The following is a 24,125-nucleotide window of genomic DNA, read 5'->3' as shown; positions in this document are numbered from 1 at the left end:
TGTTATTCTAAAACCGTTTTAATAAACATGGTTAATATGACATATGGTATTAGTGTTATTTCTTCATTCAGAGCATGCCAACACATTACACAGCATAAGAGAGGTGATGGAGCAATCGGTGTAAATGTATGACAGCTATAATTTCAATAAACATGGTTATGACATGGCGTTGTAGACACTACGTGTAAGTGTAGGTTCTCCCGTAGTAGAAAGGGCTGCGACGGAGAGCAGGTTTATGTATCGAGCACTGATCCATTTCCGGGCGCCGTAGCCGACTGCCGTATCCGTCGTTGCTTAAAGTCGCTAATGCTTTGAATGGGCTCCTTGCCTGGCTTGCAAAGTGTGACCAAGTAAAGGTCTCTGTTGTGACTGTGTAACGCTGTGTGATCATCTGGCCGGCTGGGGCCCTGGAGTCACGGGCCGTGGTGAAGTCATACCTCCCCGGTAGGCCTGCCCCTGGTTGTCAGAAGGTATGTACATTATTCATATGAGAAAATTGGAATTCTGGATGCAACACAAATTGGTCATGTGATCACAATCAGGCAAATCACAACCACTTTCAGAGACAGACAGGGATGTCAACGAGAAAAATACTGAATAGAAAGAAGTTGCTTTGATGATGTTAAATAATGATCTTATGTGTCTCTTCCTCGGAATTGGTAACAGCCAACTACTGTAGATGCTTAATAATTAAGAGATGAGCAGCCATATGGCAGATAATGCCCTCCGTCTTTCTTTCAATTATCCATAAAATGTGTATGTGAACCAGACGGCTGGCCCAGTTGTGACGTATTTCGACATTACTTGAGAGCACACTTGAAATAGTATCCTGAGTATACTGTAGCTGTGGTATAGTATTCATACATTTAACACTGCATGATGTAGAACCACAGGCGGAGCATTCAGAGAGTCTATTAACGTATAGGACAATACAATTGCACCATTAGCAACTGATGTATGTTTGTCAGAATGCCTCCATATGTTTAGCCACAGCAAAGAGGTAGCAGCATTGAGGCTGGTTTTGCTTATTAGAGCCCAGATGTATTATTCCATCGGGCCTTGACTTGGCTGGAGGAGATCTAAAGATGCTCTGTGCTGCTGGATGCATTCCAAACAATTAGTGGTGTGCACCCTGAACGCAGCCTTTTAGCATCCATTTGATCCTGGCATTCAATCATTCTGCTTTTCCTTTTCACTCTTCTCATTATTGGTTAGCTTCTGATCTGTTGTTCGCTCTGTTCTCAACGCTACTGTGTCGCTCCACTACCAGCCGACTGAATGGAACTTCAAAGGCCTTCATTATGACTTAAGTAGCCGGAGGACAAGCTGAAATCTATAAAAATCACGTTTTACAGAGGAAGGAAATTGATTACTCCGTTAATCCCTTAGGACGTGTGAGAAAAGGGAGAGATAAGGCGTTGAGCTCATTTAGAGTATTTTGGTGTTGCCTTGACAGAAAATACAAGGTGAACATGCAGGGGTTGTTATTTTATTTTTCTGTAACGTCTATTTATCTATAGTCTTTAAAGGCAGACAGCCAAACCAGCAGGAAGCAGTGTGTGACGGTGGCAGAAAGATGGAGGGACGGTGGTTAGACGCATCATTTGAAAGCCTACACGGGTTGTGCAAGGACGTGCTGTGATTGGCCAGTAGCCACTTTGAGTGGCAGTCGGGGGAAACGCTCTCACCAGAAAATAATTTACTATTCTCTGCCTGTCTTGTCGCAACACGAACGGCCCTGAGTCCACTCAATCGAACTTCGCAACATTCGGCATGGCAACTCGCTTGCTTTATCTCATTCGGTGGTGCCTCACGTGGCTCAAGTTAGCTTGAGACGGCAGGCCTCCATTGCGGTCAGAAACGATCTTATCAACCTTAACGACCATTGTGTGTGTGCTTGCGTTCGTTCGTGTGAGGGAGAGAGAGAGAGAGAGAGAGAGAGAGAGAGAGAGAGAGAGAGAGAGAGAGAGAGAGAGAGAGAGAGAGAGAGAGAGAGAGAGAGAGAGAGAGAGAGAGACGATGGTGTCAAATGATGGAGGTGATAGTTAGATGGATATAGAATGAGCTGAGGCAGTGTTTGTCAGGTAAATGATGAGGTTTTAGTCAGTCTAACAGACGTGCTAATGGTCATGAAGCTATAAAGCAGTGTATGAAGTGTCTGTCCCAGCAGACTGGAGGCTTGAGCTGCACTAAGACTAACGTCTGTGGTTATGGTCGCCATTACAAAACAACCAACGCCTCTGCATCTTTAACAAGGATCATTGTACAGAGAAAGATGTGACCCAGGAGACAGCTACATTGCTGTGTGTGTGTGTGTGTGTGTGTGTGCGTGCGTGCGTGCGTGCGTGCGTGCGTGCTTGCGTGCGTGCGTGCGTGCGTGCGTGCGTGCGTGCGTGCGTGCGTGCGTGCGTGCGTGCGTGCGTGCGTGCGTGCGTGCGTGCGTGCGTGCGTGCATGCGTGCATGCGTGTGGCCGTGTGCACGTGTGCACGTGCATGCATGTGTGCGTGTATGTCCTCACAATGTTTAGGCATACTAGATTAGTATGCTCTTTATGTCTGTCTATCAAATAACTTACACGCATACTTTATGTGTCTGGTTGTACAAGTGGTTCTATGAGTGCACATGGGAGGGAGGCTGTGGTCCATGTTTGCTAAAAGGACGCTGTCATGTCATCTTAAATAACATGTGACAGAGTTCTGCAGGCCCACAATCTGTCACTGTAGGTGCCAGCATCATAGAGAGAGAATACACTGGCTGGCTGCTGTGCAAAACAGTGCATCCTTCTCCCTTGTTCATATGTTTGTAGCATTATTGCAAACATGTATTATAGTAGTATTTTATAGATGTTTATCTGTAATTTGACATTGATTACAACTTTTTAAACATACTCTTTGTTGTCTCGAGCATGTGTACATGATATTGACATACTGTGTGTGTGTGTGTGTGTGTGTGTGTGTGTGTGTGTGTGTGTGTGTGTGTGTGTGTGTGTGTGTGTGTGTGTGTGTGTGTGTGTGTGTGTGTGTGAGTGTGTGTGTGTGTGTGTGTGTACATGATACATGATATTGACATACTGTTGTGTGTGTGTGTGTGTGTGTGTGTGTGTGTGTGTGTGTGTGTGTGTGTGTGTGTGTGTGTGCGTGCGTGCGTGCGTGCGTGCGTGCGTGCGTGCGTGCGTGCGTGCGTGCGTGCGTGCGTGCGTGCGTGTGTGCGTGGGGGGGGGGGGGGGGGGGACAGAAAAAGACACTAGCATGAACAAAGAGTGCATTTTATTCTCATCATTATCTTCATTTTCCCTCTCCCTACTGGCGCTCAGATGGAAATCCAATTTTCTCTGCTCAAAGAACAAGATGACACCATTTTCACTGATTAATACAAGTAGAAAGGGGCGCTCTGTGGAGCACAGAGCTCCACCAGGACAGGTGGTGTGGCCAGGGTGCTTTTTGAACTGCAGTATATAGTGTCTATACCCTCCTTCGTTGGTTGGTTTAACTTAAGCAGTATGTATAATATAGTGGTTGCAACTATATTAATTGATTGCCCGAGTCCCGTGGTGGGAGTTCTGCTCTGGTTTTGGTGAAGTAGTTCCGGTCATTTTGTGGGGGGCACAGGGGGCCACGCATTAAAAGTAAATTAATCCACAAAACTAACGCCATTTGTATTGTTGACCTATTTCTAAAATATTAGTGCAACTTTCGTTCATTTTTTACCCCTCTATCACACGGAACTATGTTTTTTGTGTCCATATCACTACGCCCAAAAAATAGTTCCATGTTCATGTCTAGATTCTGCTTATCTCTCTCTGACAGTGTCACTCCCCACCAAAACCTGTATCATATACTACGTCATTGTAAACCAAACAGACTTTGCAAGCATCACTGAGCAACCGGTTAAAATAGAAAATCACACCCGTGTGAACTGAGTGGTGCAACTCCCCTCTCCCCCCTCTCTCTCTCTGTCACTAGCGACTTTAAGCAACGACGGATACGGCAGTCGGCTACGGCGACCGGAAATGGATCAGTGCTCGATACATAAAACTGCTCTCCGTCGCAGCCCTTTCTACTACGGGAGAACCTACACTTACACGTAGTGTCTACAACGCCATGTCATAACCATGTTTATTGAAATTATAGCTGTCATACATTTACACCGATTGCTCCATCACCTCTCTTATGCTGTGTAATGTATTGGCATGCTCTGAATGAAGAAATAACACTAATACCATATGTCATATTAACCATGTTTATTAAAACGGTTTTAGAATAACACAGATTGCTCCAACACCTTCCTCTTTCCACTGCTGATCATGTCCAGCGCATGTAAGAATTAAGCAATATCGGCAAGTTAGCTGACGCGCGACGGGGTGTTTTAAAAAAAAAGTGTTTATGTTTGACACATGCTGCATAGACACGTCACCATGGGAACCAATGTTGCCGTCGCCGACGGCTGTTTGCTTAACGATTTTGACAGCGTCCTGAAACAGTCGTTGCTTAAAGTCCCTATTAGCAGGCAACAGTGCAGCACTATCTCTCGCTCTCTGTTTCTGGCACAACAGCGCCACTTTTGCCCCTACTGGTACTCATAGTCACATAGTCACATAGGTGAACCAACACATAGGTTAACACGGACATTGCTGTTCCTTGGAGTGGTTGCACCACTCAAAAACATTGCACACATATTACATCGAGTACAGCATTACATATTTATTTACCTCAAAGTCCATTCCCCAGACTAGTTCAGATCATAGACTGCATGCTAAATGTATACATGCAATGACATGACATCATCTCCCACACCCCTAATTTCAATTGAAAGACATGAATGCTGTTGTAGTATTCAATAACAAGCGTGTTGCGGCCTTGCACGTTAACATTAAGCTTGAAACTATTCTATTGCACCCACTTTTACTCACCCTCTTCCTGTATACTTAAAAAATGTGCTCTGTGTAACGTCTCTAGTGTCGTCATATGTGGCATTGTTTAATTCCTTTGAAACATCTTAGGAGCATATCTGAACCACGTAGGTTTGTCATTTAACTCAGAGAACACAAAGTTATCTTTCCCAATGGTGAATTGTATTCAAAGTGAGAGCAGCAAGAACAAGGCCACTGTCGTCTATTGTTCAAGGAGGACACAGGTACAGTCAGTAGGGAGCGGTTAGGGGGAAGGTAACTGCCTCTATTGTTTTGACATAACAAGCTGCAGCCCAGCTTGTGGCCAACAACGAGTAGCCAGTGTGAGCGGAATCATCATAAGGGCCAGATTGGACCCCATCCTCAGCCAGATTTGGAGGTTTGGCATGTGGGCCACCAATTTGACACCAGTGATTTAAAAGCTTCTGCACAAACAATTGTACTTCTTACACTTCTCCCACAAACACAGTAAATGCTTTATTGTCCAGTTCATACATGTTTCTGTGATCTAAAATTCACATGTGAAACAAGCTTTTAGAGATCATTTCGCTCGCTGCAGGATTTAAAATGTGAGGCTGGAGCTTTGGTGTTTTTATCTGCAAAGGAGGAAGAGACACGAACCAAGGTATCGGTCCTATAGAGCTTTAATTCTGTCGTTTGGGTCCTATCTCACTCTGTTTACTGCCCCGTGTAGATCTGATAGCATCCGGGCAGGAGTAAGACTTAATTGTTTGAGTACACACGGTAATTCTTTAACCTCCTAAGGTCTTATACAAGGACAGTTTAGAAGTGAATCAGAGCGAGTCTATTCAATTAATCTCAATTCACATCATTCAGATGGGTTGGGGTGCAGCCTGTTTCACCTAATAGCCATCTGCTTTATCTTCAAGGAAATCTCTATGGAGCAAACTTACATCAGACCCTGATTTTACGTCCGTTCTGCCCTTCTGAAGCGACCTAATGGTTTAGGTTGCAGTATAATGAGTGTGTTGAGTTGTCTTTAGTTTGAATTTGGAACCTAGAATATGCCACAGTTTTGAGCAGCGGTTTACAAACATTTGACATTTCCCCAAATAATTAACTATAACATACAAAATAATAAAAAAAAACAGCCATGTTCAGACAGATTCATATGTGAGTATGAACAGTGAATGTGCATATCTTTACAGATTTTGCACACGCACAAACACATATAGTCATGCCATAGTGTTCTCCATTGCAATAGTGATGTGTGGCATTAGAGCTGCTGCAGTTTTTTCCTCCTTGTTCAGCTCCACTATCAGGGTTTAACAGGAGCGGGGAGCAGTGAGGGAGGGAGCTGGACAATACCACAGACTCCTCCATCATCTGGTTTACCACCTAGTATACCCTGAATGATGACACTCTGATTACACTCCAACTGCAGCCACCCAGTGATGTACAGTGGTGTACATTGATGTACATTGGTGTACATTGGTGTACAATATGTACATTGATGTACATTTATGTATAGTACCACACATCTCATGGCTCCATCTGCAGTCTTTCCTCCCAACGCTATGGGCGATAATGACAGACGATAAAAAATCGTCTGTCATTATATCTTTGTGGCTTTCACACTAAACGATTGGTCGCAGACTAGGCATCACAAACTGCAAGAGTTCACCAAGATGCGATCAAGACCCGATATTCATTTGTTTTTATTTTATCATTTTTACATCTCACGCACGTGCATGATACGATGACCGACATGATGCGATTCCGACACAGAGGACGCCTCTCTCTCTCTCTCTCTCTCTCTCTCTCTCGGTGCATGCCACACACACAGGCGGCGAAATGTTTGTGACAGCGTGTAGTGTAGCCTACGTGGGCTGCAGTGAGACAGGACGTTAAATCTTGATTTTCATGAAATAACTCTCCGTCTCTCTCCGCGCGCACGCACGCACACACACACACACACACACACACACACACACACACACACACACACACACACACACACACACACACACACACACACACACACACACACACACAGAGAGAGAGGGAGAGAGAGAGAGCCCAAACGTTTGCTCCGATGCGGTTTTGTCAACATTATTCAAGTGAAATGATTTGGTTATGGTTTATTTAACAGCAACATTGGGCTAATGCGATGCAATCGATACAGGCGACACGACAGACAGACAGACAGACAGACAGACAGACAGACAGACAGACAGACAGACAGGGACGGTCCGTCCGTCCGTCCGTCCGTCCGTCCGTCCGTCCGTCTGTCTGTCTCTCTCTCTCTCTCTGGACGGGGAGTCAGCCCACATCATCTTAGTCGCTCATAATGGAATCCTTAACAAAGATTTTTAATGGGATCACAATTAAGGGGCATAAAATGGGGAATAGAGAATAATGCAGAATAATGTCATTCTGTCCCTATACTGAGCAGCTCATTGCAGACAGTGTCTCAGCAGACAGATATTGCTCCATCGTCCCCCAGACTCTAGCCCACGATCTCACCCCTAACCCCCTCCCCCTCCGGCAAGTCCAAGTTTGACATGGGATGGCTTCTGTGTCTCTGGGCTCATTGTTAATTCATCGGAAGCTATTTGTGCGAGGCAGGAGAATGATTCCATCCCAAGGGTGCAGCCACGTCCAGCAGGTTTGTCAGTGATGGCTCCATTCTGAGATTCTTAACACATTCAGACATTCCCGACCTTTTAATTGATAAAGAACTTCCCAGTGGATCACAGCATTCTAGTACACTAGTGGTCTGTTTGCACAGACTCAAATATTAGATATAATATTATAGGGGTGCCATGATTGTTGTACTATTTTGTCTATGAAGTTTCCATTACACTAATAGAGAGAGAGAGAGAGAGAGAGAGAGAAGAGAGAGAGAGAGAGAGAGAGAGAGAGAGAGAGAGAGAGAGAGAGAGAGAGAGAGAGAGAGAGGCAGTCGGGGGAGCCTGGTGCCAACTGCCACTGCATGCAGGGTCATGCAGTCACTCTCTTGACCAACAAGTATAGCAAAACATTCTATTAGACACACTACTGCAACGGATGATCAGTACTTTCACAGTGCATGGTGTTCATGGTGGTTTAAAACAGTTAATATGAGCGATCCAAAAATGTATTATCCCCAGCACCGACAAGTAGCTAGTAACTTTGCTAAATCAGGTATATTTACACTGCATTTTTAATGTAATGTTCATTAATATACACTGTCCCGACTAAAAACAAAACTAACTATCAGACTTCCTGTAGTGGCTCTTCACAATAAGACTCCTTTATTTCTCTTCCTTGTAGTCGGTGAAATTAGCCTAGAGACTCTCTTCTTTCTTTTGAGACATTTGGTCTTTGCATATAGTCATAGTTAAGTATTTATAAAGATTGTGCACTGTCACTGTACATTGACTGCCACCTAAATTGTTAAGAAGTGATCTCTAGGATCTATGTTTAACTGTGTATTGTGTATTGTGTGACTAGACTACTGTAGGTTTGTGTCAGTGAATATCATTAGGTGTATTTGGATGAATACTGTAGGTGTATTTGGATGAATACTGTAGGTGTATTTGGGTGAATACTGTAGGTGTATTTGGATGAATACTGTAGGTGTATTTGGGTGAATACTGTAGGTGTATTTGGGTGAATACTGTAGGTGTATTTGGGTGAATACTGTAGGTGTATTTGGGTGAATACTGTAGGTGTATTTGGATGAATACTGTAGGTGTATTTGGGTGAATACTGTAGGTGTATTTGGATGAATACTGTAGGTGTATTTGGGTTAATACTGTAGGTGTATTTGGGTGAATACTGTAGGTGTATTTGGATGAATACTGTAGGTGTATTTGGGTGAATACTGTAGGTGTATTTGGATGAATACTGTAGGTGTATTTGGGTGAATACTGTAGGTGTATTTGGGTGAATACTGTAGGTGTATTTGGGTGAATACTGTAGGTGTATTTGGGTGAATACTGTAGGTGTATTTGGATGAATACTGTAGGTGTATTTGGGTGAATACTGTAAGTGTATTTGGGTGAATACTGTAGGTGTATTTGGATGAATACTGTAGGTGTATTTGGGTGAATACTGTAGGTGTATTTGGATGAATACTGTAGGTGTATTTGGGTGAATACTGTAGGTGTATTTGGGTGAATACTGTAGGTGTATTTGGATGAATACTGTAGGTGTATTTGGGTTAATACTGTAGGTGTATTTGGGTGAATACTGTAGGTGTATTTGGATGAATACTGTAGGTGTATTTGGGTGAATACTGTAGGTGTATTTGGGTGAATACTGTAGGTGTATTTGGGTGAATACTGTAGGTGTATTTGGGTGAATACTGTAGGTGTATTTGGATGAATACTGTAGGTGTATTTGGGTGAATACTGTAGGTGTATTTGGATGAATACTGTAGGTGATTTTGGATGAATACTGTAGGTGATTTTGGGTGAATACTGTAGGTGTATTTGGATGAATACTGTAGGTGTATTTGGATGAATACTGTAGGTGTATTTGGGTGAATACTGTAGGTGTATTTGGATGAATACTGTAGGTGTATTTGGGTGAATACTGTAGGTGTATTTGGATGAATACTGTAGGTGTATTTGGGTGAATGCTGTAGGTGTATTTGGGTGAATACTGTAGGTGTATTTGGATGAATACTGTAGGTGTATTTGGGTGAATACTGTAGGTGATTTTGCACCCCAGAACACTCCTGTGAGAGACACTTCAAGTAATGCCAGTAGTAATTTGTTCTCCAAACTGGAGTGTTGCTGAGCAGGATTAATTGGAAATCGCCTCTGTTGACTTGGCCATGGCAATACATTGTATTAGCATGCTGGCATTGATTCTGTGTCTGAGGTGCTTTTAATTGCTTCTAATTGCAGCTCGTTGAATTATGTATGCGTGTGTGTGTGTGTGTGTGTGTGTGTGTGTGTGTGTGTGTGTGTGTGTGTGTGTGTGTGTGTGTGTGTGTGTGTGTGTGTGTGTGTGTGTGTGTGTGTGTGTGTGTGTGTGTGTGTGTGTGTGTGTGTGATGTATGGTATATCTCTAATTCACAGATTGCTGTTTCAGCATTTAACGCATGTATCCTGTAGAGGGCTTTCTGGCTATAGAGGGAATCATTAAACTAAATAGCAACCAACTCCTATCTTATGTATAGACTGAATTCACTTTACTCTCTTCATGCTTCAATAAGAGCAGCTGAACGGTTAGTTATCGGCCGTGAATAAAGCTTGTTTTGATTAAAATCTGAATGAATTATGAATATAAAAAGCAGCAACAGCAGCAAGGGAGAACGTCAGGGAAAGAGAGAGAATGAGAGATGCATGGCAAAGGGGATTTAACTTTAGGTCTACTTGAGCCTATTTTGTAGCCTGGTTTCCAGCCCGATTCGTTGCGTTCTGTGATTTGTTTTGTCTCTTCACTACTCAATCTGTCCTGTTTGACTCGTATTTCATAACGTGTTTCATGTTTGCCACGTTATTGCTGATACATCATCAGCCAGCGCCACTCTGTCCATGCTTTTCTCAATGTTCTAAAAAAAATAAAAATAGCGCCAGTTCGAGACTCGAGAGTGAAACCTACGGTTAAAACGTAAACCATAGTTTGATTCAATAGTCCACTATGTCAGATTCAGTAGTACAAAAAATCTGCCGGCTGTGTGGGGTATGAGCTTAGTGAATGATAAGTGGACGTTGCAGGGCAACAGCAGTAGGCGCATTGATCCGACCAACCCGCACAACACACCAATAAGAAGCCTTTGGTGGATTCTCATTTTTTTTTGTGGCTTTCGCCTCCATTCCACATTTTCCTATGGAGGGACAGACAGTAGGCCGGCAGGAAATGGGGAGAGAGATGGGGGGAAGACATGCAGCAAAGGCTGTCGGGATCGGGAGTCGAACCCGCGGCACACCGAATCAGGCTGGAATCCAGGCTACCTATTTTGTGCAGAACCTAGCATGTTTTATGAACAACTGAACATGTGAAGTTGCAATTTTGCCAACTGTTTGTTCTGTCACTGCGCTATAATTTTAGCCACTGGTGCTGCCTAGGGCCGGCCCTAATTATCAGCGTGGCCCCAGCTTGACCTGGGAAAAGTCACCATTAGAATGGCCGCTTCGACCCAGCAGATATCAGTTATGCTTGTTGTATTTTGTACACAATTATCTAGGTTCTGTGCTGTTATTACTGTAGGTTGAGGAGATAGAGAATGATTCACATTCCGTCATGGGAGTGTGCAGGGGGGCATCGTAACTTTGATGATTGTGTAAAAGTCAGTTGTAAAGCCAATGGGGTTTAGGGGAGAGAGGATAGAAGCAGGGCGAGGTGTTGGTTGTGTTCCAACAGTGACTAGCTCTTTCATCTGGTCAGTGAAGTCCTGAGGAGGGAGGTCCCTAGGGCCTCATTAGGCACATATAGCCACAGCCAAATAGCAGCAGCACGTCTCCTGCAACAGACAACAAATCACTACATCTACATCTGGTAATTGAGGCAAAGACTAATCCTTTTCTGCTGCCAACAAACTCCTATCCGGCACTCTCATAGTCAAAGGCTATTGTATTTGTCTCCTCTGAGCTCACAGAGAAACATCATGAACATGAACCCAGTTGCCTGTTATCAATACGGCCTCGCCTCCTCTCCTCTATAGTCTCTCTCCTCTCCTCCTCTCCTCTATAGTCTCTCTCCTCGCCTCCTCTCCTCTATAGTCTCTCTCCTCTCCTCCTCTCCTCTATAGTCTCCTCTCCTCTCCTCTCCTCTCCTCGCCTCCTCTCCTCTATAGTCTCCTCCAGACAAAAACTCACCATTTTATAGCGGCATAAACAAGTGTTTGTCAGACTGTGAGGCAACTGAATGGACAGATTGTATGAAAACGGCTTATTGTGTGTGTGTGTGTGTGTGTGTGTGTGTGTGTGTGTGTGTGTGTGTGTGTGTGTGTGTGTGTGTGTGTGTGTGTGTGTGTGTGTGTGTGTGTGTGTGTGTGTGTGTGTGTGTGTGTGTGTGTGTGTGGACGCGCATGCATGCGTGCATGCGTGGCCACACACACGTGCCACGCATGTGCGGCACGTGTGTGTGGCTGCGATGGCGGCTCAGGTAACACACAGTACAGCACATGCTCATTATCTATCCATTCGATCCAGACTACTGCGATAAGAAAATTAGCATCATACAAAAAACACGAATGAACACACTAAAGCCTGTTATACTTTATACAATTAAGTTTGAACATGCTAAAATGTTATGTAAAAACAACTTAATGTCATTGGGAGACTTACTTTAGACTGGGCTGTTCAACAACAGTGCTTTCAAATTTAATTAAATCTGTTAAAGTGCTGTCAGCAGCCATCACAATCTTGCTATCTTTTGAAAAGTGTTAGAGATCACCATTACAGTACATCAAATAGCTGCAACCTGACACTGTTACTTTATATTTGCATTTAATTACATAGCACGTAAAAAAAACATTTTTTAAATATTTATTTATTGACAATGCATCTACACACATTATCATTAACACTATCTTTTCTCTCTTTTTTATACAAGACACTGAAAAAGACAAAAGGAAAAAATAAAAAGATGAGAGTGATAATTGAGGGTATGCGTGTGACATCATCATCATACCCGGAAGTAACGCCTACTGAGTGGCAAAAAACGACTTTCTGGCCTTGACAGCCCATACACTCGATTTTCCAATCACTTTATGAGCATACCCTCTATAGTACTAGGATGTGGGGGAAGTAATTGATGCTACGCTAATTTATCTTTGCAACGTCAGGCCGAACAGAGCAGTTCAGTAGTTCAGATACAGTTTCATTTTAGGGACTGCCCTTTAGTCCGACCTGCTGTTAGTCTGACCTATGTGGCCAGTTAAGACTGAGGTTAGTTAACGACCTGCATGGCCGGTTAAAACTGAGGCGTGGCCGGTTAAGACTGAGGTTAGTGCTAGCTACCTACGTGGCCAGTTAAGACGGAGGTTAGTGTTAGCGACCTACGTGGCCAGTTAAGACGGAGGTTAGGGTTAGGGTTTGGTATAGTGTTAGTTCGGAGTTATGGGAGGTCGGAATTTTAGGCTGTGCAAAAAAAACGAGGAAAAAAAACCTTTTTGAAACTTTAAGGACCCCTGGTCTTTTAGAATGAGAGAGAGGGATCAGGGATCAATTGCATTATGTCATTATTTTAAATGCCATCATCGTAATTTTTATACATTTATCTCCCAGTCCTAAAGGAGAACGCTGTGCTCTCTATGTTACTCGTAGCTCCACACATTGTATTGAGTGCTGGCCGACATTAATCATTTGGTAAACCTTCCTCACCTCTCAACGCTCCTTTTAATTGCTTCCCATCGTTGTTCTTCGCCCTTCCTTGTCCTGCTATCATCAAGACCAATGGGATCATCAATGGGACAAACGAGTGGAGAGAGGGCGAGTGCATTTTCCAAAAGCCACGGCAGGGTTTCCGCATAAGTCCGACACCCAAACCCTAACTCTAACCCTAACCTCACAGGGAGGCCACAGTGATTTTTAACCAGTAACGCATGTCGGGAGCCAAGGGTGAGTTTTAACCAGCCATGCTGACACCCTACCCCTGACCCTAACCTACAAAAATGGCGAAAGCAAACATTCTTTGTTCTGTACTTACAATTGTATGGTACAAAACACTGACGTCCTTAAACCAGAAACCAGAGGCCGCTGCCGGAGAATGCAGAGAGAGAGAGAGAGAGAGAGAGAGAGAGAGAGAAAAAGAAAGAAAGGCATAGCCGGTCAGCCTGGTGCCAACTGCCACTGCAGTCAGTGCGGGGTCTGATAGAGAGCACCCTTCCGCACACATGTCCTCGCTTGAGCAGAGCTAACATTGGCTATTGGTGTGTGCATGCAGCAGTTGGGAACCCAGCCTTATCACATGTCAATGTCATGCAGTCACTCTCCTGACCTGATGCGTGCATGATCAAGTGCTGGTACTTTATTTTGCGGTAATGTGTATTGGATTTATTTTTATTTTTTTTTGTAATTGACCCACTTGGTTTGCTATATGATCCCGAGTGTGTTGTATAGAGTAGACCTGTCGTTTATAAATCAAATGAGAGCGAGCTCACAAGGCCGACAACGGCCTTGTCTCAAGTGTAAAATATTGCAAAATATTGTGTGTGTGTGTGTGTGTGTGTGACCATGGGTCACATGTCACAGCAGTTGGGAGAGGGTTTACTGAATCCACTTAACAAAATCATGAGGTCAGACAGGGGTTCCTAGCTGAAGAAGGCATGGGCAAGGTTACGTTGGAGAACGATGTATCCATGAGTAACTGTCTATTTGTGTATATGTATCATTATATATGTACAATTTTGTGAGTGTCTTGTAAGCCCGTGCGGGCTGGGCATCGTATGATGTAGGACACTTTAATAAAAACTCTATCTATCTATCTATGAATGACCAATGGGGTTCAGTCAGGTTCAGTTGTCGAGTCAAGAGGGAAAGTGTAATAGAACTAATAATGACTCTATCCACTGACCTCTGTGACCTCAATGACTCAGACAGACTGCAGAGAGTGTATAAAGTATACAGCCAGCATCCTAATTAGTGGACGAATGAAGCACTGACAAGACTTTCATCTCTGGCCTGTTGTGTTTCAGTACGCAATAGGCTATAACAGGCGGCTCAGACAGGTTTTTTCTTTCTTTTTTTTCTTTTTCCAATTGTACACCAGTAATTGTATTATTATTACTTTCTGTATAGCAGTTGCCCTTATTATTCATTGAAATTGTGAAAAATAAACTTTCTCTTTTCTTCATCCCAGCATCATCAGTTGTACTGGGCGTTTGTGTGGACAATTCAGTCATTGAATTTAATGTATGAGAGATTTGCTAAGAAGAGTGCACTGTGCTGCTGTCTCAGGCTATGCAGGCACTTCCCTCCCTGCTGACACACTTATTGTGCTCTGTTGTCACAGATCTAATTATTTGTTTTCAAAGCGTTGCACTTTATGATTTTTGTCCCCATCCCCCTTCTCGCTCCTTGCACAACCATTATCATCTTTAGCGGCTTAGTCGTAACTAAGCATCTGTCGGGTGTCTGATGCACAGCAAGGGCACGCTCAGTCACAAATAATATTCCAGTACGACTCAAAATAAATGAGGCTCATTGCTACCCAGAGAGTAGAGTTTTAATGTTTGCCATTTGTTTATTTGTTTGTTTGTTTGTCTGATGTAGAACGGCGGTGGTAATTAGTATCACTACCGTTACTGTGACGTTAGCGTCTTTCTGTAGTGAGAAATGCAGCAAAGCACAGAGGAATATCTTTCACGGCTCTTCTAGTTACTGTTAGCAAAATAGGGATGCGGTGCAGAGGTGGAGGTCACTGGGCTGACTCACTGGGTCATGAAACGATAGCAGAAGACAGAAAACACTGGGAGGGTAGTATTTCTCATTACGTCTTATTTGAGGGAAACTTTCCTTGTCTCCATAATTGCTCACAGTTTTCTCACTGCCTGCATGTGCGCGCGGCGGTCTAACCAATACCAATTTGGGACACCCGGGTCACTGCCCGCCCTCCACACACTCCTTTGTATCTAGCATCAGGGTCTTGAGCTCTACAGTGTTAGCTAAACTGTCGCACCGCAGTGCATCTACGTAGGTGGTGCCTTTCTTGCCTCCCTGGCTTTGCCCTGGGTTCACAGTGTCAGTTTGCTTGCCACTAGTTCCGCGTGCCTCATACGCAGCGCCCTGCCAGCCTCATCCTTCTCTCTCTGACTTTGTCTGTGACCCTTGGTATGTGCCCGTGGAGGACCGCATTTCATTGACATGGTCTGAGGGCTTGTCTTTGTGTGGATTAAACGACCAAATCAAACTGCGCCATACTGGATTCTTTCTTTCTTTGTGGACACCCGCAGTCTCCACGCACGCATTATGTTCAGCCCTGTATGCTTGCAACCGCATCGCCTCACTCCTAGCACGGCACCCTGCTATCCACCTCGTCTTTCATGTGCCAAGAGACACCGCTCGAGGCGAGGACTGACAAAACGTCGTCATTATCTTAGCGTTACTGTCTGCCCACGCCTCTTCTCTCATTCATTTCACAGCTAGCCCACTGGCCCCCAGAGGAAGAGATAGAATGTGTGGGCGAGAGAGTCGCGCAGAGAGCGAGGGAGAGGCTGCAATAGGAATAGAGAGCTCTTCATCTACCAATATATATATATTATTGTTTTCCAAGGCTGGTAAAAGGACAATGAAAATCACCACTATGTTCATGTCTTTAATAGGCTGCTAATTAGAATAAATATATCCATATTTTCCTCCTTTTGTTTTTTGTTTTAGAAGGTTAAACATTCTCCCATGCAGCATGTTTAACCTTGGTAAGTTTGTATACTACAGTGGGTAAGACCATACCCACTGTGGTTGAAACAAAATCACATCAACCTCTGTGGTGTCCCACAGGGGAATATTCTTGGTCCCTATTTATTTTTTATTTAATTACGAGAAATCAGCCTGTGACTGTGACTGTGTGTACAGGCTTTAGTTTAGACATAGTATTGGTCCGACTGTCATTAGACCGACATCCTACCTCAAACCCTAACCTATACCCTAACCGCAAGCACGGGAGCAGCGCATGTTTGACCACATTTCCGACCGCTGTTTCCGCATGTCACCAGTCCGTTGGTGAGTCACATCACTGGATTAATTTGAGAGTCCTTGTCCTTCATCTGAGCTACTTAGCCCCGCCTCCTATGCTAATTTATGTTGTGTTAACCACACAGTTTTCCAAAGAAAGTGTGTGTGTGTGTGTGTGTGTGTGTGTGTGTGTGTGTGTGTGTGTGTGTGTGTGTGTGTGTGTGTGTGTGTGTGTGTGTGTGTGTGTGTGTGTGTGTGTGCGCGTGCGTGTGTGCGTGTGTGCATATGCGTCTGTGTGTGCATATGCGTCTGTGTGTGCGCTCGCCGCTCCATGGGGACAACTTGTGATTTGTCAATAAAGAACTCAATCAATCAATCAATAGGCTGACATTGGTCTTGTCGTACGTATGATGTCACAGGTTGACTCAATTCAACTCACTCAGTTGTTTTACCCTTTTTTTCCCCATCGCACAGTGTGACATGTCATGAATAACACGGCCAAAATTGTGGTATGGCCGAGAGTGAGAATGAAGACAAACTGGAAAACCGGGGTGTTGTTTCATTTAGCAGATCCTGTAATGACCTTGATGCACAGCTCATGGCTGTTCCTAATGTGATTGCCTACAGTGTCATTAATGTGCATGCCAAGAGGGTATAATTCCACATGCACGCCAAGAGACAAATCCTTTGGGGAGTTTGAGACAGGAATGGCAGTGGAGCGTTGCATGGGCACAAATAAGAAAGGACATGGAACAGTGGTGGCAATGTAGCCCTTTACTTCCAGCTGTGAAGTGAGTCATTTGCTCTTTAATGGAAATCATAAGTCATTGTGCGGTTGTAATGCACGCCACATTAACAGTGTGGGAGCTGTTAATGGCCAGCCTCAGTGGTGGTGCCTGATCTGTGCCTAATGCACTATAGCTACAGGCTGAGAGAGCTCTCCTCAAACACTACATTCTGTTATCACTCTCCTCGCTTTAAGTCATTACTTTGTTTTCTCTGTGCACTTCTCCATGGCTATGTTTTACACAACTTTGAATGGCTTCAGACTATTCTTTCTGTGTTTGTGCCTGATTATTATTCACAATCTTTACATGACCTCACCACAGGGTACATCCTAAGTCTACACGCACGCACGCACGCACGCACGCACGCACGCACGCACGCACGCACGCACGCACGCACGCACGCACACACACACACACACACACACACACACACACACACACACACACACCATGCACCACCACCACCTGCACCTGTACCTGCACCACCACGCACCATCACCTAGTTCCGCCCCCTCCTCAGGCATAGGCATCACTCTCTCCATGGCTGTTTGCTCAATGCATATGAGGATTAGCTAAAGCGATTATCTGGAGCTTTTGGAGTTTTGCGAAGATGAATCATGGTAATGCTACACAGCCAAGTGTCTTGTGCATCCCTAAGCCTCGGTTTTGCAATTTTCATTTCTCATGTGTAGCCATTTGGCTTTGCATCACTAAGCCAGGTGTAGGTGACTTGACTACAGCCAAATTGGCAACTGGACGATATGGGAGCGTGCTCGCACACACAGACACTGGCAAGTGCATGTACAGTATGGTGCAATGGGATCAAAGGCATAGGTCTACAAAGCACGTAAACATACAAAATAAAACACACAGATGTTCCACTTTCTCTGATACGCTACAGTATTTGGTACAATCTGAAGAGCTTATCTTCTTTGCAATACAGCTCTAAAACATATATTTTCCTGGAGGATGCACCTATAAGAATACTCTTTGGAGTGTTGCGGGTTGTCTTTCTTCCTCTCAACATCCATACTGTCCCTTCTTAAGGCCTATTTTTTTTCTATTCCAGTTTTAGGTGATAAGTTGACCACAGAAAGGGTGGTTAGTAAAAACAGAGAGATGTGTTCAGGTGAGCAGTGAGTCGCTCATCACCACAGCGTGACGTCATTGTAGTTTTCTCAACCACCACGGTGGTCAACTTAGCAACTAAAACTTGACTATGAATAGGCCTTTAGAGCACCATCACTGTGACCTCTGACCTCTCTGTTGATGTAAGGATAGGCATATATGGTTATTAAAGATTGCACTCACTCTGGGTTGTCAGTCAGAACACAAGGATGATGCAATGTTGGAGTTCAACCATTTACCGGTGACCAATAAGCACAGCCTACAGATATACAGTATGTGTGTGGTTTCTGAAACAAATCAGAATATTGTCACAGCCCCTGTAGTTGGCCTACTAGGGCCTGTGTATTCCTGTAGGCCTAGGTCTTTGCTTCCCACAGGTCCTGAGGAATTGCCAATCAGTGCATTGGGAGCACCTGGCCAGTACTCCCAGTGTGCTCTATAAAGGGCTGGGAGTTGGCTGGCCTCACTCTCTCTCTCTCTCCTTCCATGAGAGCAGCAGCACTTGTTTGTGCCATTCAACACCCCACGCTACACTCACCACACATCCACTCACTTACACTACTGATTACCACACCCCACCTTAGGACGTTAATATTGTTTGATTCATATGTTTGTTTATATGGTAAATAAATATTGGTTTGTGCACTTTTAAACAGCCGTGTGTCTTCCTCCTTTGTTATGGCCCAAGAGCCAGGTCATAACAATATACAGGCCATATACATCAAATGCAATCGATACAAGTAAAAGACAACAGTAAGGTATCAACTATCATACACATGCAGATTCAGAAATTTCATAAAGGTGTATATACATTACAGTGACTATTGTCAACTCAACTCAACTCAGCTTCTTCTACGCAACAGTGGAGTCTGTTGTCCTATATACGGCAGTGAATGCTGGACCCTGAAGCCAACCCTGCAGAAGTCCTTTGACGGGTGCTACACCAGAATGCGGCGTGCAGTACTTATCAGCAAGACTGTACATGTTACTAACAAGACTCTGTATGAGGGAATACCAAGGGTGAGCCAGAAAATAGCAGCCAGGAGAATGAGACAATAGCAGGACACTGCCAAAGGCATTAAGAACTGCCAGCCAGCAAACTGGTGCTCTGGGAACCAACACACAGGCATCGATCACGAGGACGTCGCACACTAACATAGCTAGCCCCTCCTATAAAGTATACAGGTTTAATGTTTGTTTTTAGTTCAATGTTTGTTTTAAAAATGCCATTGACAATGAAATTAATGTTTGTGTTGTCCCTAACACAAACATTAAATCCCATTAACAATAAACAGAATTTAATGTTTCTTTTGACACCGTTTGTTTTACATCATTACATCACCTAATCCAGTGGTCCCCAAACCTTTTTGGCCGTGCACCCCCTGTTACCTCCTGACCTAGCTGACGCACCTCCTCAATGCCAATAAGTCTCGTTGTATTTTCCGAAAATGATACATTTTGTAATATGATTATGGCAAATAATCACAGAATGTCACTGCACTGAGAGAAATGCAGCTGCTGTATACTCCCACAGCTGCTCTATACATCTCATTACAACAGTGGTTTACCGGATTTGGTTTGTGCTAAATAACACCATAAAACCGCCATTACCCTATTAATAATAATAATAATAATAATAATAATATAAACTAGAAAAAGTGCCCTTCTGGGCACAGGTCTCCACCAGGAGGATAGGAGTGTGTGTGATGTTTGGCAAAATGTTTAGGAGTGATATAAACATGTTTGTTTGTTTTTTGCAACAATTTTCTTCATTTTGTTGAGGAAATGCAGAGCCAGATCACTCATAGCATCTCTGAGGATAGAATTCTGGATGAGCAGGACTTGTGCAGCATTTTGTACAAAACGGGCCACTCCTGAAGACTTTGGAAGGCAATCTTAGCCAATCAGTGTAGAATCTGAGAAATCAAACAGACCCTCACTACACACAGGTGTGATTTTTAATTTTATTTTTCATCATAATAGTTATTATTAATAAACTAGAAAACGTCTGCACACTGTTGATATGCTCGGTACAAGAGGATCATAAGTATAGGCAATGTTATGGTCACCGATGACCTATTTCAGCCGACTGCCATTGATGTAGACTTGCTTTATATGCACCTGCTTCTAAGCATCTACTCTAGGTGTGCGAAAGTTTTCCTCAACAACATCATTATTATAAAAGGATCGGCTAAAACCGATATATTTTGATACCGATATGATGACCGTCCATCCCAAAAATCTACCTAAACAGCATCAGTCAACAGAGGTAGATCGGCACATCAAACAATGACTCAAAGTCACACAAAGCAGAATATATCTGCAATAACAACAGGGATTACACAAAACACACTTAGGCAAAGGAATGGTACAAAAGCAATATGAAATGGTGTAGAGTTCGTCGAGGTAAAATAAACGTTCTCTTAAGGCTCATACATAGTCTGGATTTTCGGTGGTGGGGTGACCACCGAACTACAACATGACGTCACGAGCCACGGTGAAGAGCAAACCACCGCCACCGCTCCAGCCCTTCTCTCTGTTTTTACTCACCACCGCTCAACGTTATTTCAGCTCCGGTGGTCACCTCACCACCGAAAATCCAGACTATGAATAGGCCTTTACACGGTCGCCATGATCACTGATTATGTAGCAGCGCTCGCTCCCGTTAAGTGTCTGCAGGGGAAGCACATGCATGGCACGTGCTATGGGAGCGTGCACGAGGATGTTTCTTGGTCTTTGTTACACACTGCATCCCGATATTGATCGTCTTTCCCCTATACGCTCTCTCTCTCTCTCTCTCTCTCTCTCTCTCTCTCTCTCTCTCTCTCTCTCTCTCTCTCTCTCTCTCTCTCTCTCTCTCTCTGTTTGAAGGCCAGCTACAGATTAGCACTTTGTGTGCAGATGGTATGGTCTAATTGTGCAGGCATTCTGCTACTGTGCAACTTTCTCTCCTTCCAACAGCGTATTCCAAGCTGAACAGATGATCGTGGCCTCTGGATTCTCTTGACAGTCCAAAAGGCTCTAGAGGATGTTCTCATTAACAGGACTTGTCAGAGCAACCTGCTAGCTCGCTCATTTATGTTTTTCTCTTTGCACATTAGTGTTAGTGGTCCACACACACACACACACACGCACACGCACACAAACACACACACACACACACACACACACACACACACACACACACACACACACACACACACACACACACACACACACACACACACACACACACACACACACACACACACACACACACACAGTCTTATGCATTTGAATACTGCAGCCACGAGTGCACACGCAGCCATTCATGCACATATGTGCGTGCGCTCGTGCGTTACCTGACAGGTTAACAATATCTGCAGAGGGAGTTTATGTTTTTACCAGTGTATTGTCTGTCTGTCTGTCTGTCTGTCTGTCTGTCTGTCTGTCTGTCTGTCTGTCTGTCTGTCTGACTGACTGACTGACTGACTGACTGACTGACAGACATAGAGTCATAATCAAATCTACTCTAATCCATTGTGTACATTCAGAGATCCAGTGCAGGTGTCTAGGGCCAGCTTTATTTATTCTGTCTTGGTTTGGTCGTGACTCTTAATCTTAATTGTACCTCTCCTGTGTGTCGTTCTCACTGCTGTCGCTGATATGACACCTGAATTTCCCTCCGGGATCAATAAAGGTTTATCTCATTTTAAAACACTCAGGCATGCAGTCATGCTCAGGGATTTGTTTTGTTAATGCCTATATTGCCTACAAGCCTGAGGAAACGTTTACCCGACAGTCTTAAAGCCCATTGATTACCTCTCGGCATAGCCCACTTTTGCAGCCTACAGTACAGCTCGATAATTCAGGATCTCAAGCTGAAGTTTAATTTCACCTAACAAGTATGACCGTTGCAGTATCACTTTGTGATTACAGTTTCAACGCTGGCAGAATTGTAATGACATCTCTTCCTGTGGGTGTTGCGTTTTCCAATAATTGAAGTACACCGTCGTAGAGTTTTGTCTTCAGCAAAGAAATCGATACACAGAGATGTCATTTCACAAGCCAAAGACAATGAAAGTGTGAATGAGCTAGTGTATCATTTCATTCTGTGTCAGCAAGGTGTTAATGGGACAGACTGCTTTGTACAGTACTCTGGCTCTGGTTTACTCTGCTTCTGTTTTCAGTCGTTTTTCCATTTGCTCGTGAACTTCCATTCATCTCCTGTCTGAGGAAAACTTTGGAAGCACTAATTGCTTGGCCTCAAGCTACAGTAGTCCAGTCCACCCCCAGTCCCACAGCCTGATTTTTTCAGGAAGAATGCTACTGCATATACTAGCAGATGATCGTTTTTATTCCATGGTTTTAAAGCAAAAAGTATTTTTGTTGATTTTATTTTTGGTTTTAGTTTCTGCTCTCCCAATTTTTTCTAAAATGTGATGATATGTTAATTCAATTTCATAATTACAGCCTCTATTTTCTCTGCCGGCCAGGGAAAACAATTTAATGTTGTCTGTTTCCTCTACGGCAGCATGTGTAAACAACATGGAAATGATTTTGTCATTTGAACACTGCACACTTGCTGCATAACCAAGACAAATGCATTTCTCTGGACAAAGAAAAAAGCCAAAATGCTGAATAATTTTTGTTTTGTTGACAAAAGCAAATGGTCTGCATAACTGCATTTCTATAGAACCTCTATCCAAAGTCCATTACCGTTTCTTTATGTCACTGTTGAATCATTCTTCTTTTATGTTCTCCAAACTCATAATATTGTGCGCGCACACGCACACACACACACACAGTACACACACTGACCTTGGGAGTGGGACTAGTGGCCAAATGCCACCAGAGTATTGGTGGTTCCAAAGAGGAAGCAAGCAGACGGCTGGGGGAGGGAGGGAAGGGAGGAGAGAGAGTGAGGGCGAGTGAGAAAGATTTGAATGTGTGAAAACAAACCCAAATCCTGTGAGGTCCAGACGTGCTGGAAAAGTGCTGAGAGCGGCAGAACATGTCTCTCTCTCTCTCTCTCTCTCTCTCTCTCTCCTCTCTCTCTCTCTCTCTCTAGTGAAATACTAGACAGCCGTCCTCCCTCTGTCTCTCCAGCCCTCCTCAGATCACCCCACATTTACCCCCACCTCCTCTTCCTCCTCGCACCCAGGACGCAGGAGACGCCTGGGTGTTGTTTGCACACGCACGCAAGCACGCACGCACGCACGCACGCACGCACGCACGCACGCACGCACGCACGCACGCACGCACGCACGCACGCACGCACGCACGCACGCACGCACGCACGCACGCACGCACGCACGCACGCACGCACGCACGCACGCACGCACACACACACACACACACACACACACACACACACACACACACACACACACACACACACACACACTGGCATCTCGTCATGGTCTATTTTACTCCTGCAGCACTTTGTTATGTCGCTTTTTAGCCGTGCGGTCAGACTGTAGTGTATTAGGATCTCTCTTCAAGGCCCCCCAATTGTGTGGGCCCTACAGTAAGTGATATGGGATTGGGGGGGCAGTAGGAGTCGAGGGAGCTAACCTATACGGTGCGTATCAAATCCATCATTGAATTTTATATGCTATTGATCCTGAATGGGACCCCCCCACCACCACACCACCACCACCCAATAACCGCAGAAAGGCAGGTTAAAAGGCCAAATTGAATGAAGTGGAGTCAGGGCGGCTGTGTTGAAACAAGAGGAGCATGGG

General features: G+C 44.2%; 1 protein-coding gene across 1 annotated transcript in view; it reads left to right on the top strand.

Annotated features, from left to right (window-relative positions):
- Nucleotides 1–11,963: 11,963 nt before the first annotated feature.
- LOC306932827 (cadherin-4-like) overlaps nt 11,964–24,125 on the top strand; it is a gene marked incomplete at its 5' end in the record, with an annotated part of 93,788 nt that continues 81,626 nt past the window's right edge. Inside the window, 2 exons of the mRNA XM_079514766.1 lie at nt 11,964–11,975; nt 23,488–23,560. Coding sequence (XP_079370892.1) covers nt 11,964–11,975; nt 23,488–23,560 — 85 coding nt within the window. The remainder of the gene's footprint in view (nt 11,976–23,487; nt 23,561–24,125) is intronic.

This window comes from Electrona antarctica (genome assembly GCF_951216825.1).
Source record: "Electrona antarctica genome assembly, chromosome: 2".
NCBI lineage: Eukaryota > Metazoa > Chordata > Actinopteri > Myctophiformes > Myctophidae > Electrona > Electrona antarctica.
The sequence above is the reverse complement of the archived record's forward strand: the minus strand, read 5'-3'. Positions and strand labels throughout refer to the sequence as shown.